This window comes from Hyla sarda, chromosome 1, assembly GCF_029499605.1.
Source record: "Hyla sarda isolate aHylSar1 chromosome 1, aHylSar1.hap1, whole genome shotgun sequence".
Taxonomy (NCBI): Eukaryota; Metazoa; Chordata; class Amphibia; order Anura; family Hylidae; genus Hyla; species Hyla sarda.
The window spans coordinates 39,511,331-39,528,016 of record NC_079189.1 but is presented as its reverse complement, the minus strand read 5'-3'; the positions used below and the strand labels follow the sequence as shown (position 1 = coordinate 39,528,016).

Genomic DNA, 16,686 nt, shown 5'->3' with positions numbered 1-16,686 from the left:
TTCGCAGTTCTTTATATTAACATTGGCCCATTTTACTTTCCAATCCTATTTTAAAATCAATATTACTGAAAAAACCTATTTTAATATTTCGACGAGCGTAAACTTTACAAAATCATCTCGCTCCTAGTCGAATGAAAAAACTACATAATAATGAGGAAGATAACTTAACGAATTGCTCCGTTAAAAATCATACTAGCCCAGGCACTTTTGCATGCAATAACCCGAGATGCTTATGTTGCTCCTGGATACAGAAAGGTGGAACAACCAGCTTGATCTCTAAATCCACAAGCGAGACTTTCAGAATAAAAATACATGCTGACTGCTCATCCATTTATGTGGTACAGTGACCCCCCGACCTACGATGGCCCCGACATATGCTCAAATCGACATACGATGGCCTCTCAGAGGCCATCACATGTTGATGTCAGCATCGACATAAGATGCTTTTTTATGTCGGGGCCATCGCATTAAGTGCTCTACGGCAGCGCAAAATGCTTAAGCTGCTGCCGGATAGCAGCTTAATGTTCCCCGTGTGGTGCGTAAGTATTACTTACCCCTCCACCATGCTTCGGGGTGCCCACTGGGTCCAGCGCTGGTCTTCCGGTGTCTTCTCGGCCCTCTCCGATGACGTCAATACGCTGCTGCGCATGTCATCCAATAGGAATGGCGTACGCAGCGGCATAATGACGTCGCTACGCAGGCCCAGTAAGACCTTGCGGAAGATAGCAGAGGACCAAAGAAGACAGCGGAGGACCGGAGAAGACCAGGAGAGCCCAGCGGAGGCCCGGGGTCACCAACGGGAGCGGCGGGGACACGTGAGTACAGCTTCCTATACTTTACATTGCACGAATCCCTCAACATACGATGGATTAAACAAACGATGGCTCGTTTGGAACGAATTACCATCGTATGTTGAGGGACCACTGTATATTTAATAACATGCAAATGCGGCATCTAACATGTCGGCCGCACAATACAAACTTTACGTGCCAGAATTAAACATGGGTATAATATAAATAATACATTTATGCTGCATAGTCTATATGACTCTCTATATGACATATGACTCTCAGTCATGGTGGTGATATGAATGGCCTCTCTGTGTGTAATCGATTCTATTCCTGCAGAATCTGCTAATCGATTTCAACAACTAATAAACCGTGAGTCCTTCTGTATTTTTAAAATTAATACTTTAAACCCAGAAGGGCTTAATGAGATGATCGAGAGGACCACAAGATAAAAACTAAAATTATCTTCGATTGTCTGCTCTTTTTATTATAACAAATGGTACGTTTTATGTAATTGCATTACGTAGCTCACTGTGGGTTATACTCCTCCTTGTTACTCATCATTTCCATTTGTGTCCGATTTTTGCACCTCCTCCCTTCCCTTTTCATGTTCTATATAAACTGACATTTGTATTACATGCCTGATGAAAGCGCCATACCGGCTTTGAAACGCGTTGTATGTTTAAATAAAATCTTATCACTCCATAATTATCTACCTTTTCCTGGAGTTTTGGCAGTGCAGGATTACTTCCCTGAATTTCGATTGTGCTTTCTTCCTGTATCCATTACCCGTCAGCCCGGCATGGGAAGCCTGCAGCAGCCTTGAAGCAACACACGCTATCTCCATCTTTTGCTGCTTTGAGCATTGTGCCTCGGAATTGCACAACCTCATAAGGTGAGTGAAAAACTCACCGTTTTATTTCCACTTATATATTGATGATCCCACACATGGAAGCGCCCCTGTCTTTTCTTGTTTCTGTAATAATACTATATCAGGTTAAAGGCGTTTGAGATTGCGTAACACCAGGCGTCGTTTGTGGGGGGGATCTAAGACCCTTTACATTCCAGGTAAGTACATTTATCATAATTTATAGAGGTATGCTGGGTAGATGTGCTGGAAAAGGTGAGTATGAATGCGTGTGGAGAGAGACAGTAGGCGGAATATGTGGACCAACATTGGATGTGGTGTGGACGAGGACAGAGAAATAAAGCAGGACAGGGTGTGGAGACCGGGGAGGGAAGTATAAGTGACCAATGTGGCATGGCGACGTCATTTAACAAAACCAGATAAAATGACTAAGATGGCAAGGGTATATAACACATCAATAAATCGAAAAAAAAACAGAAAAAAACAACAGAAATGAGGTGCCTCGGGTGGTAATAGGCGGCTAGCCTCCCCCGAGACATGGGAATGTAGCTCTCTTTTTTCACACATATGAAGTGTTCAAGGCTAAGGCCCCCCCCTTTTCGCCCCCGGCTAAAGGAAGAACTTACAGATAACAGAGGGAGTGAGAGGGAAAGTATGAAATAACAACGGTTGCAGAAGTTGAGTACCCAACTAAAAAGAGCAATACCCCCTAGGATATGCCAATTACAAGTCGGCAAACAAGTAAACAAACAGAAATTATACGACCGTAGTGTCACTAGAGAGGAATCAGTCTGGTGAAGGAGATCTGTCATAGCTGTTTCTCCTTCTGGGTGAACGCTGCCTCTTGCGGCGATCCCTCTGCGGTGACCCGTGGCGCGCTTGATTGAAGTTTGGAGAACGCCAGTCTAGGAGTGGTGAGTGGGAACGCATTGTCGTATTGCCTCTGCGACGTGGGGTACACCGAGATGATGGTTCAAGGGATTCCAAAGCAGTCGCGGCCGCCGCCGGGGTAGATTACATGGTAATCGTGCCGTCTTCTTCATAGACTTTCAGCGTCGCCGGATACTGAAGCTGGAATTTGCAATTCGCTTGATACAGGGACATGCAAATTGAACTGAAGGCACGTCGACGTTTTGCCACCTCCACAGAATAATCTTCAAACAGCAGGATCTTCATGCCGTGGATGACAAGGGGTTGAGAGCATCTCCTGTAGACCCTTCTCAAGTCCACTTTGTCACTAAAGTCCAGGAGTTTAAATATAACTTGGCACGGTCTTTCCGCCAAAGCTTGGGAGGAACCACGTTGCCTTTCAGAAGCAGGGCCAATGCGATGAGCCTGCTCCACCTGGACTGGATGTGATAAGGCAAGGGACCGTGGTAAATCTCGTTCAAAGAAGGACTGCAGCTGCGGAGAAGCAATGTCCTCTTTCACCCCAACCATGCGCAAATTATTGCGGCGAGAACGATTTTCAAGGTCTTGCAATTTTTCACTCATTTTGATCAAGTCCACTTCAGCACTGCGCACTTTAGATTCCAGAGCAGCATCTGCTACTTCTCTTGCCAAGACTCTATGTTCCACCTCATCAAGCCATTCTGTATGAAACGCCAGATCAAGCTGTAATTGCTGAAGAGAATTGCGCACTATTTCTTCCAAGATTTTCTGTACATTAGGACCTATGCGCTTGGACACTGCCATATAATCCATGGAGGCAGCTGATAGAGAGCACAGCTATAGCTGTGATAAAGAGGCATCAGGCTGTGTAGTTGGGGGCTGAGAAGCCTGTATGGAGGAGGTGGGGGCTGGAGCTGAGGCTGCAGGCTATAGGGGCTGAGGGGACAGCTCCCTTATGCAGTGGGGAGGTAGCTGTGTGAGGAGTTTTGCTGGTCCCCACTGTGGGTGGAGCGAGCCCCCCCCTCTATTGTATGCTGGCTGCCAGGGTGAGCAGGGGCCTCTGGGAGCTCATCTAGATCTTCCTGGAGTGCCGCAGCGGATTTAGACAGGAGAGGTGCGGGCACCATCTTGGAGGCTGCGGGCATCTGCGCCGGCCGGGGCTGTGAGGAGCAGCGGTTGTGCGGTCCGTTGCAGGTAGCGATCCATTCACCGGCACTTCACCCGGAGTCTGCAGGTGAAGCGGACACTATCCGGCCCCTCTGTGCAGGTAAGGTTGCTGGTAAGTGCCAACAGCAGGGAGGAGGTCCGCCTCAGCCCTGCTCACATGTGCGAAGCCAATAACATTAGGTTTTAATAGTTCAGACATTTACACACGCAGCGATACCAGATGTGTAGTAATATATATATTATTTTTTTACACTTTATGGGGGTAAAATGAGGAAAAAAGGACATTTTAAATTTTTATTGAGGAGGGGGATTTTCAAATTTATTTTTCCTACTGTAATTTTTACACTTTAATAGTCCCCACAGGGGACTATTTATAGCAATCATTTGATTGCTAATACTGTTCAGTGCTATGCATAGGGCATAGCACTGATCAGTGTTATCGCTCATCATCTGCTCAATCTCAGAGCAGAAGACTCATGGAAGGCGGTGGAGGCAGGTGAGGGGACCTCCGTGCGCCGTTCTGGATGGCCGGATCGCCGCGGCAGCACTGCGAGCGATCCGATCATCCATATTTCCGACCGCACTGCCGTGATCTGTATTGATGACGGCATCTGAGGGGTTAATGGCACACATCCACTCGGTCCCGGATGCCGGCCATTACCGGCAGGTCCCTGGCTGCAATGCTCGTGGTCATGTACAGGACGTAAATATACGTCCTGGTGCGCTAAGTACTGCAGCACCAGGACGAAAATTTACGTCCTTGGTCATTAAGGGGTTTAAAACAAACTGTTCCGAATGCTGGAGACTGTGCTGGGAGCTCATGACGTCACGCCCCGCCCCCTCAATGCAAGTCTATGGGAGGGGGCGTGATGGGCGTCACGCCCCCTCCCATAGACTTGCATTTAGTGGGCGGGGCTATGATGTCAAGCTCCCGGTGCCGGCTCCAGAGTACTGAACAGTTTGTTTTAAAAGCTGAGCAGCGGAGTACCCCTTTAACTGACAAAAAATCCCTGTATTATCTGTGTACTGTTGGGTTCTCTTTGTAGCCATTTTCTGATCCAGATAAGAAACGAGGGTCTTGAAATTTGGAACTCCCTAATACGGTATTCGAAAAAGGATTTCTGCAATCAATCAATCTCTTTAAAGAGTAACCAGGGTAAAAAATTGAAACAGATTGGCGGTGCTTTATTGAGGTGCAGTATGTGTTGAAAGTTATTTCTTTTGGTAACCAACAAACTAAAAATGGTAACCCCACACAAAGATGGATGCAACAAACCAGAGAGTAAGGAAAAAGAAAAATAACTCCATTCAAAAGAAATAAAATAACTTTATATAGTTTAGGAAAATTTCCCATTCAGGCCAATTTTTTTCCAATAATTTTTTCACAGGGATTGAAATTCAAAATCCACCTGAATTAAAAAGCCATTTAAACCATTTAACCCTAACCTCAATGAAAAATTTGTAATGTGCAACACAAAATAAAATCCAACCCAATAAAGTGACATAAACTGTAGGCGGCTCTGGGTTTACTCGTAGAAAAAGTTGCTCACGTAATCACATGTATAAATCCCCTTTGTAGTAGCAGCAGCAGCAAAAGATAGGATTGAGCCTAAACAATGTATATTGGAAATATAATTTCTTGGAAAAAGAATCGAGCCCTTAAAGTTGGACTATGCTTGTTAAACCAAAAAAGAAATTAAAAAATAAATTAGAATAGTAACTCTATGTGAGACACAATTCGGCAAAATACTCTATAGATGCCAGGCCTCTGGCTACTTCTCAGTGGTCTCCTCCACAGTTCGAGAATTACGATGGGGTCTTACACCCTAATCTCGCCCCATCGTCCTGGACCCATGATTCTCTGAAGGACGTTTAGCATAGAAAGTTTTTTTTAGTAACATTTTTAACTACTATTTATTGTACAAGTTCTCAGAATCCCAGTATGGACTCATCCCACAACAGCTCTTCTTCCGTTCTTTGGTCCACAATCTTTTTAGTCTTTTTGTGTTTCTTGCTGTCTTTGTCTGCAGACGACTCTTCCTTCTTCTTCTTGTCTTTACGGTGTTTGGACTTGTCCGCTGACCCCTCTTCGTTTTTCTTTTCTCGCTCGCCGTCGTCTTTCCCAGAGTCGGAATCTTCTGTTTTCCGTTTTTTCCTCTCGCTGCTCCCATTTTCTCGTCTGGATTTGCTGTGGTGTTTCCGCTCTTTGCTTCTGTGTTCTCTTTTGTGTCTTTTCTCCTTCTTGTAGGAGCTGCTGCTTTCGTCTGAGGAGGAGGAGGATTCGCTGCTGGAGTCTGGGCTGGAACGAGGGTGTTTTCTGTGCGGGATAGCTTTGCTGGGTAATTTTGGCATCGGTTTTTGAGGCCAGTAAGGCTTATCCCAGCCAGCCAATCTTGGATGAGGTGGATGATGTGGACCGTATGCAGGATATGGCATGGGATGGGGGGGAGGGGGAGGAGGAGGAGGAGGGGGAGGATACTTGTATGAGACCACAGGATTAGCTTTAGGATGAGTAGGTGCAGGCACAGGTTCTTCTTCCTCACAGCTATCAGATTGATCCTTGTTTTGCCTAAGCTGGGTTTTGGGCTCCAGCCCCCTTGCTTTCTGTACTTTTATATAATCTGCTAATTCATCTTGAAAAGAGTCATATGACTTCTTTGCCGTTCTCATTACATTAGCCACCATATTCTCTCTGAGAAAACAAAATAATACAAATAAATGTATGTATGTATGTATGTATTTATATATATATATATATATATAGATGTTCATATGGTATGTAATCTCTAGAACAGTGGAGAACACTGCATCGATTGCATAACCATCAGCCGTGATGACCGTGTTGGAGAGGGCCGCCTATTCGCGGTTAAAAGAAGTCTTACCTGTTCAGCTCCCAGGTGCTCACTTAGTCATCGCATGCAGGGGTGGTTTCTCCCACACACAATGACCAAAAGCTGCAGGATGTTTCAGCGACAACCAGCAGCTACTGGTCTCGTGTGCAGATGTGGTCTCCCTCATATCGTGACTTGCACCAGTCCCCTCTCTTCTCAAAAGGTGTATTTCGGAGACATCAGAGAGGTTGGAAGTGAGTACCAGGGAGCAGAATAGGCAAGACCTTTCCAGCTCCCAGACAACCCCTTTAAAGGGGTACTCAGGCCCCAAGACATCTTATCCCCTATCCAAAGGATAGGGGATAAGATGTCTGATCGCGGGGGTGCCCCGCAATCTAGCATGCAGCACCCACCTGTTAGCCCTGCAGGAAGCGCTGGAGGCTCTCAGTGTTATGCCTCTCGACCACGGGGATGGAGTATCATGATGTCACGCCCCGCCCCCTCAATGCAAGTCTATGGGAGGGGGCGTGACGCAGTCACGCCCCCTCCCATAGACTTGCATTGAGGGGGCGGAGCGTGACGTCACACAGGGGCTTCACGTCACGATACTCCGTCCCCGTGGTCGGGAGGCATAACACTGATAGCCTCCAGCGCTTCCTGCTGTGCTTACAAGTGGGTGCTGCATGCTAGATTGCAAGGGTCCCCAGCTGCAGTACCCCCGCGATCAGACATCTTATCCCCTATCCTTTGGATAGGGGATAAGATGTCTTGGGGCCGGAGTACCCCTTTAGGGTTGAGGGCAAATTGTAAGATCCTATCCTTTGCACAGGCACCAAAGGAACTCAATATCCACAAGCTCATCTACGCACAGTTATGTTCAAGTATTGTGCTCCACCTAGTGGTTTATTACAGCATACACAACACAAAAACATAAAGCAAAGGCACTACAGCCAGGGAGACAACTACGGGAGCCAGATGCAGCTTATGGGCGGCCTCTCTTGTGAGGATCCATGCATGTACTACATTTGTAGTGGCTTGCACTGCTTTATTGTCACTGCTCGTAGAAAATCTGGTATCACACGATGGGAATGACTATTTGGTACAATGTCAGTTTTGTCATCTTTTTGGGAACTGGCAAAATATTGTCTTTAGATAACAACCAGGGGAAACAGAAACGTTAGCTTTGGCATCTGCTTCTAGCCAATAACTTTTGCTACTTCAGTTGAGAGAACGGTGGTGGTCGTAGTCGTATGAAACAGTTGTCAACATTGTATAATCTGACATCACTATGGACAGTGTATCATTAGGTACACTCTGTAAGACTAATAAAAATAGCTAGCCATAAATGTGGCTCACAAAAGGCAGTTTGTCGGCCACATTGCACTGCGCCAAAGGCCTGCACTTTGTAATCAAATAGGTCTCGCTGTTCCCGGATCACATGTGTAATCCACCTCTTCTTTAGTGGCTAGTCTAACTAAGCTGTCTGGTAGTAACAAAGTACAGTGATCCCTCAACTTACAATGGCCTCAACATACAATAGTTTCAACATACAATGGTCTTTTCTGGACCATTGTAACTTGACACCAGACTCAACATAAAATGTTACATTACAGTCCATATCTGTGAAACGTGTCAATAGCTGGAAGATCCGACCAATCAGAATGGGCATTCACTGGTAACACACTGTATTACTGAAGTGCATGCACTGACTGGTGTCTGGTAGTGCCCCCTACAGTACAGGGAGGTATTACATGTTCTGTACTACTCTTTACCTGTGCCAGGGTTAGCTTCTCCTTTGGACACCAGGTGAGGGCGGCTCCATGTTACTTTTTTAGGACACTAAGCGCGATGCACAGGACCCTCATGAAGCTGTCCATAGACAGTGATTTTCAGCTCCAAGCAGATCTTTATTACATTTATATGGAAGGACTTGTTTTATCTATATTAATCATCTATTTATTATTCTTTAATTCTCACTTTTCCCTATTTTTGAATAACATTTTGGGGCTTCAGAACCAATTATCAGGTGTCCATAGAGTTATGGTCTCAACACACAATGGTCGTCCTGGAACCGATTAATATTGTAACTTGAGGGACCACAGTAATAAACTTATAGGGGGAGATTTATCAAAACCTGTGCAAAGGAAAAGTTGACCAGTTGCCCATAGCAACCAATCAGATCGCTCTTTAAATTTTTAAAAAGGCCTCTGAAATAAAGAGAAAAAAAAAGGAAACAATCTGATTGGTTGCTATGGGCAACTGGTCAACTTTTCCTCTGCAAAAGTTTTGATAACGCTCCCCCGTAGTCTGTCAGCCCCATGTGCATTGATTGTCAGATGTTTTTATCTAGTTATATGTGGCATTTACTGAATAAGATGAGTAATTGCTGCAATAATAATGATCTAGTCCGCTGTGTGCAGGCCAATCCTATAACTTACTTGATTTGGTGTTTGTTCCCTTGCATATGGGACTGGTACATCTCTATTGAGGTCAGGGTGATGTTGCAGATTGGACACACAAATATTCCTTCACCTGGCGAGAGAAAAGATTATAAGTTTATTATTAAGTTAGAAAAAAAAAGCATTGCCAGAGGATGCCCTTATAATTGAAACTACAAGTGCTCATATTTCCAAATAGCCCTCAATACCTGCCAAATACCAAATGCACTCACGCTGACATAGAGGAACACTCCGAGCAAAACTGATCAACTCTGGTGATGGGAGCATGGCACAAGGGTTCAAAAGGAGCCAAAGAGAAGTCCTCTCCTTGGCCCATGCACTAGACATTACACAGAATATCAGTTTTGCTTGAACTGTTCCTTTGAAAGCTATATCAATAACAGTGGCTCTTCTGGAGAACCTAGACTGTTTAAAGGGGTATTCCAGGAAAAAACTTTTTCTTATATATATCAACTGGCTCCGGAAAGTTAAACAGATTTGTAAATTACTTCTTTTAAAAAATCTTAATCCTTTCAGTACTTATGAGCTGCTGAAGTTGAGTTGTTCTTTTCTGTCTAAGTGCTCTCTGATGACACGTGTCTCGGGAAACGCCCAGTTTAGAAGAGGTTTGCTATGGGGATTTTCTTTTAAACTGGGCGGTTCCCGAGACACTTAGAGAGCACTAAGAGAGCACTTAGACAGAAAAGAACAACCTTAACTTCAGAAGCTCATAAGTACTGAAAGGATTAAGATTTTTTAATAGAAGTAATTTACAAATCTGTTTAACTTTCTGCAGCCAGTTGAGTTGAAGTTTTTTTTCCTGGATAACCCCTTTAAAGTGCACCTGTCAGCGCAGACTTCTCCCGGCTCAATCTCCTGATCAGTGGAGGTCTGAACACCCCTGTGGGTCAAAACTTTTAACATTTCTCTAGGACAGGTCTAAAGTTTTTCATAATGACAGCGGCCATTTAAAGGGGTACGCCACTGCCCCAGCATTCAGGACATTTTGATCCGAAAGCTGGGTGCAGGCTGCGGGTATCGTGACGGCATGGCCCTTGCCTCCTCGGGATGTCACGCCACACACCCTCAATGCAAGTCTATGGGAGGGGGTGTGGCAACAAGACGTCACGATCCCCATACCAGCGTTTGGAACAAAATGATCCGAGCGCTAGGGCAGAGGAGTACCCCTTTAAAGGGGTTACCCCGGTGGAAAACTTTTTTTTTTTTTTTTTAAATCAACTGGAGACAAAGTTAAACGGATTTGTAAATGACTTCTATAAAAAAATTAATCCTTTCAGTACTTATTAGCTGCTGAATACTACAAAGGAAATTCTTTTCTTTTTGGAACACAGAGCTCTCTGCTGACATCATGACCACAGTGCTCTCTGCTGACACCTCTGTCCATTTTAAGAACTGTCCAGAGTAGGAAAAAATCCCCATAGAAAACATATGCTGCTCTGGATAGTTCCTAAAATGGACAGAGATGTCAGCAGAGAGCACTGTGCTTGTGATGTCAGCAGAGAGCTCTGTGTATATGATGTCAGCAGAGAGCTCTGTGTTCCAAAAAGAAAATAATTTCCTCTGTAGTATTCAGAGAAAACCTATGCTGCTCTGGACAGTTCCTAAAATGGACAGAGATGTCAGCAGAGAGCACTGTGCTTGTGATGTCAGCAGAGAGCTCTGTGTTCCAAAAAGAAAATAATTTCCTCTGTAGTATTCAGCAGCTAATAAGTACTGGAAGGATTAAGATTTTTTTAATAGAAGTAATTTACAAATCTGTTTAACTTTCTGGCACCAGTTAATAAATAAATAAATAAATAATAATAATAATTCCACCGGAGTACCCCTTTAAGTCAATGCATGTAATGAAATAAATAGTGCACAGGTCACACTATTCATATGTAGTGTGAAGATACTCATGAACAATTCTACTGATGGCAGTCTACTGTCTGTGCTTCACATTTCCTTACCCCCAGAGTCCATCGGGACCCCAGTATCCCCCATCTCTTCCATCATTTTCCTGCGGGCTTCGTTGCGAGCATGCTTTTTTCCATTGTAGTGCTGCTGGGCCACCAGAGGCTTGTTGAAGGAGGCACAGCAGAGCTTGCAGTACTTGTTTGGGTCACTCAGGTCAATTGCATTATCACCACAGGGCAGATCTTCACTGGTGTCCTGCTGGTTGGATTTCTCAGTCAGAGGAGACAATGTGTCATTGGACTCGGTGACAGCTGCAAAAAGAGAGAAAGCACAGCAGCTGAGACCAGATGACACCACAGCTGTGAAGACAAGACAGGTTGTGTGCCCTAGTAATTACATAGATAGTAACATCATGTACACAGTGAATATTCAGATTCAGGTGCCCGACAGTACATCCATTTCCTCACTAATAAATGCCCTACACAAAATGATCAGACTCCCCACGATACATAAGAAGTGTTGTCCAATCTCCCCTCGTCTGAGCGCCTTCACTGTTTGCAATTGCGGCATTTTCCATCTTCCACAACTGGCTCCCCAGTGGTATCCCTGCCCCTTGGCTTTGAAAGGTTGGGCCGTGGTGGGCCTCAGACGAGGGGCCTTCTCTCCGATATTTATTCCTTGCTTCTCTACCTCCCCCCTAATGTCGACCCTCCATCGCACCATTATATGGAACGCTGGGAAGATTACCTCAATACCACTATTACCCTGCCTCAGTGGCGGATTATCTGGGAGAGGGCTTCAAAGGCCTCCATTTGTACTGCCTACAAGGAAACCCAATATGAACTGATTATGGGCTGGTATCACACTCCGGAACTATTGAATAGACTAAACCCGGTTATCCCTCCTCAATGCTGGCGTTGTGGGGTGGGGCTGGGTACAGTATTTCATATTTTCTGGTCCTGTCCTCTCCTGGTGGATTATTGGAAGAAAGTGCAGTGCCTAATCTCTGTCCCTTTGGATCCCTTGGTCTAACGTCTACACCTCTCTCATCCTACTCTATCTAAGAAGCTGTTTAAGCTTTTTATGCATATTGTCTTGTCTTAGCTGCTAAAAACCCTTATAGCCAAATGTTGGAAAAGGACTCTTCCTCCCTCTGAGTCTGACTTGTTAACCCGAAAATGTGAGATCCATTCCATGGAATTTTTCACGGCCTCTTTGAATAACTCTATCCCCTCATTCCTATCTATATGGGAACCCTGGGACTGTTTTTCTGATCACCAACCACCTTGATTCATTTGCTTTCTTCTCCCTCCCTCTACTCTCCTTGGGGCGTGTGGTTTGTTTGTGTTTGTCTTTGTGGTCCATTTTTGTTCTTCCCCCTGCCCTCTCCCTTCCTTTCACGTTCCTGTTGTCCCTGGGCCCCGCTGCCTACGTTTGTTGGCGTTTAGGATTATGATAATTCATGCATCTACACGGTTTATATTAGGCCTTTGGTTTTATTTCAATTTCTTATCCATGATAACCTGACAGCTACAGGGTTCCGACCCTTCTGATGTTATTTGTATAATTTTTTCCATTACTTGGAATGTTTATTTGACAAAACCTTTAATAAAAATTACAGTTGAAAAAAATAAAAATAAATTAAAAGCGTTGTCCAGGCTCAGCTTACTTTCCATAAAGAGATAAAAATTGGATTCCCTGGATCGATAGATGCCTGATAAAGATCTCAGTTCCGGAGAATCATATTCATTCAATTGGGAGAAGCGCCTTCGTCCAGGGAATCCATTTTCATTTTTATCTCTTTATGCAAGTTTACCAGACTGACTGCCGTTCATCCGGAACCACCCTGGGGCGACTCCCCTATCTTTATTGTCCACTCGCAATTGTAGGTGGTGTGCTCAAAGCCCAACACCTAAGGGTAAGCAGCCCATTTGCCTTTTATTTTTACAATATTCCATGGCAATCTTCACGAGGGGCGCACCCTGGCGGTTTTCTTTTTCTTTTCTATACAGCTTACTTTCCAGGAACAGTACCACCTTTATCCATGGATTGTGTCTGCTGTTTCAACATATTCCCATTTAAGTGTATGGGACGCGACTGCAATACCAGACAGAGCTTATAAAAAGGAGTGGATTTTGTACAACACATTTATTTTATATATTATATATTTATTAAATATTGTTTTTATTTATATATTTTAGATTCACTCTTCCCCTTCAGTGCATAAAAAATAACTAACTGTGGACTCTAGTGCCCTTGGTGTATTTAATTGTGCCACAAGCAAAAGTGTTTTGGGGGCGGTGAATTGTGGAGTGGGGTAATAAAAGGCGTACTCCGCCCCTAGACAGCTTATCCCCTATCCAAAGGATAGGGGATAAGATGTCTAATCGCAGGGGTCCCACCGCTGGGAACCCACGCAATCTCCGTTTCGGCACCCCAGACATCCGGTGCGCCACGGCCCACTCGGGATGTCACGGTCACGCCCCCTCAATGCAAGTCTATGGGAGGGGGCGTGACGGCCGCCACGCCCCCTCCCATAGACTTGCATTGAGGGGGCGTGACCGTGACATCACAAGTCTTCAGTGCTCTAAACGAACGCCAGGTGCAACAGGGAGATCGTGGGGATCCACAGCGGCAGGAGCCCCATAATCAGACATCTTATCCCATATCCTTTGCATAGGGGATAAGATGTCTAGGGGTGGAGTACCCCTTTAAACTACTAAAAATATTGGAAAGCTTCTTATGTTATAAGTAGAGATGAGCGAACTTACAGTAAATTCGATTCGTCACAAACTTCTCGGCTCGGCAGTTGATGACTTATCCTGCGTAAATTAGTTCAGCTTTCAGGTGCTCCGGTGGGCTGGAAAAGGTGGATACATTCCTAGGAAAGAGTCTCCTAGGACTGTATCCACCTTTTCCAGCCCACCGGAGCACCGGAAAGCTGAACTAATTTATACAGGAAAAGTCATCAACTGCCGAGCAGAGAAGTTCGTGACGAATCGAATTTACTGTAAGTTCGCTCATCTCTAGTTATAAGGTAAAGCATTTAAGAGTAAAAAAAAAAAAACAACAAAAAAACACTTTTTTTTGCACTCTTGGACAATGTCTGATTAGTGGGGTCCAACCTCTGGGACAGTATTTCCCAACAGGGGTCCACCAGCTGTTGTTAACTACAACTCCCAACAGTCTTTTAAATAATACACACACATATATATATATATATATATACATATATATATATATATATATATATATATATATATATATATATATATATATATACGTTTTGATCAAAAAGTGCGCTAAGAGCCTCAATTTTTTTGACCAATGTGTGCTGCTGCAATCCTCTTTTTTTGTATACTCTGATGCCATGGCAGTGTGCACCCGTGTATTAGGCTGTTGTGCCAGCTATCTTTCTTTTTTCTTGTGTACAATTCAGGGGGTAATGGCACCCTGTTTAGCTGTGCACCCCTCCCCCTTTCTCACAGGTGGAGTTTTAAATGGATCCAGCATGTCACCCAGTCAGAGGCTATATGCCCAGCAGAGGTGAGTGGATAGTTGAGTGTTAGGCTCAGAATTTGTGCTAGGTTCCCATCCTAAATGAGGCCACCTCCCCGTGGTGGATGGGGGACACGTTTTGATCAAAAAGTGCGCTAAGAGCCTCAATTTTTTTGACCAATGTGTGCTGCTGCAATCCTCTTTTTATATATATATATATATATATATATATATATATATATATATATATATACACACACACACACACATTCTAGGTGCATCAAGCATCTGGAATTTTTTCAGCAGGATGGACAGACTGGACTTACTGGTTCGCCTCCTATATAGGTTAGTATTAGGGTCAGTGCTGTTTCAGTAATTCCATTATACACTGGAAACTCCAAAGTGGAGCTATTTATTATGATGTTAGAGCAAACAAAGATCAAGGTCTGTCCCTCTATTAGCTTCTTTGGCAAATATCCATGGTTCTTGCTGCACTGAAGTTACAGCAACCAAACACACGTGCTCACCTGTCTCTGACTGGGCATTCTCTTCTTGGCTCAATGACCAATCGGTCTGTTCTCCAGTTGTCTGCTTTAGCTTCTTGGTATGAATCTTCCCAATGTAATGTGACTGGGCGACCACTGGAGAGCTGAACACCATGTTGCAGAGGCTGCAGAACTTGTTCTTGTCTAGAGATAAGCCTTTATCCACCTAAAATGATGTTAACAGGGTTATATGCCAAGTAAAATTCACCCTAAGGCTCAGGTCACATGTCCTGTTTTGCTGCAGATCTGTTGCAGCAGAGTTTGCTGCCAATTGACTTCAATGTGTAGCACAATAAGCACATGTGAACTGACCCTAAAGTTGTTTGGGTGATAAGCGTTAGAGCAGTAGGGGTCTAGACACGAATCCCAATCTCGGCCGCATTGAGGTGAAGCTGTGGCGATGCTCGAGGGATGAACACTGCCGTCCTCATTGAAACTCTTCTTAGGATTGATTTCAGTAGTCAGATCCCCACTGATCTGACATTCATATAGTTAATAGGTGATGTTTATCGCTGGAATACATCTTTAACCCTTTCACTGCAAGGCCAATTTTTTTCTTAATACTTAAGCTCTGCCATAGAGTTGTATTGAGGGGGTGTCAGCCGCCACTTCGTGCGGTAGTCAACATGACCCCTTCCCGTGGGCTGCCAGGGCCCCGTACAGGAGATCGCGGGGGGGCCCAGAGGTTGGACCCCCTGCGATCTGAAGCTTAGGATAAGGGATACATTTTTCAGGACTGGACTACCCCTTTAACATCACAAAATCACCTCCCCTCCCCCCATATATTTACTGAAAGAAGAGACCTGCCACATTATAAATATGCTACCCAGCACTTAAAAGTCATGGTCACCTTATTGCAATTTTTAAAGTGTAACGTTTTGTGAGAAATGCATAAAAATTCATGTTTGTGGTTAATAGTGATATATATCTGTCCCCTGCAGCGCTTCTATACACATATGTCCCTTGCAGCACTATCTGTGAATAGCATGCTATCAGTAGCGCATCTGATGGCCGGGAAGCGGGAGGCATTGCGCTGCCTTCCCCGGCCAGCAGCATGATGTGCTGCTGATAGTATACTATTCACAGATAGCGCTTCAAGGGATTTATGTATGCGCACACTGGGGGGACATATGTAAGCCATGCGGGGGCAATATACATAGCTAGCACAGCGGGGGGCATTATACATAGCTAGCGCAGCGGGGGGGCATTATACATAGCTAGCGGAGCGGGGGGTCAGACATATATAGCGCTATATGTCTGACCCCCCCCCCCCCCCCCCCCCCGCTAGCTATGTATATTGCCCACTGCTGCGCTACCTTTAGATCTTGCCCTCCTGCAGCACATCAGGGCAGCCGGGGAACGCAGCGCAATGCTTCCCCGGCCGCCAATATAGTGCAACATTACAATCTTAGCTAATGACTTTAAAAACCCCACCGGGAGCCCTGAATGGCCCCTCGTTGCCGGCCATTCAGGGCTCCCTGTGGGGTATTTAAAAAAGAAAGTAAACACACACACAATCTACATCGCAGGCTTGAAGCCCGCTCCCCTGGTTAATAACTCCTGATCACATGGGGGTCTCAGAAGTGAGACACTGTGCGATCAATCCCTCTTCCCTTGTACTACCACCCCCAACATGTAACAGACTTTGTTCCAAGATGGGGGTAGTAGTACAGGAATTAATCTAGCCTCCCAGCTGCCTGCAGACTCCCGCAGCCGGGTGAACTACTACTCCCATTATGAAAA

General features: G+C 44.9%; 1 protein-coding gene across 2 annotated transcripts in view; it reads right to left on the bottom strand.

Annotated features, from left to right (window-relative positions):
• Positions 1-4,869: 4,869 nt before the first annotated feature.
• KRCC1 (lysine rich coiled-coil 1) overlaps positions 4,870-16,686 on the bottom strand; it is a 41,857-nt gene continuing 30,040 nt past the window's right edge. Inside the window, exons 4-7 of one of the 2 annotated variants that reach the window (XM_056554034.1) lie at positions 14,926-15,109; positions 10,954-11,211; positions 8,984-9,077; positions 4,870-6,406 (exon numbers count right to left, since the gene is read on the bottom strand). In XM_056554034.1, the coding sequence (XP_056410009.1) occupies positions 5,644-6,406; positions 8,984-9,077; positions 10,954-11,211; positions 14,926-15,109 (1,299 nt within the window). In that variant the 3' untranslated portion in view covers positions 4,870-5,643. The remainder of the gene's footprint in view (positions 6,407-8,983; positions 9,078-10,953; positions 11,212-14,925; positions 15,110-16,686) is intronic. The other variant, XM_056554033.1, reaches the window with a different exon arrangement.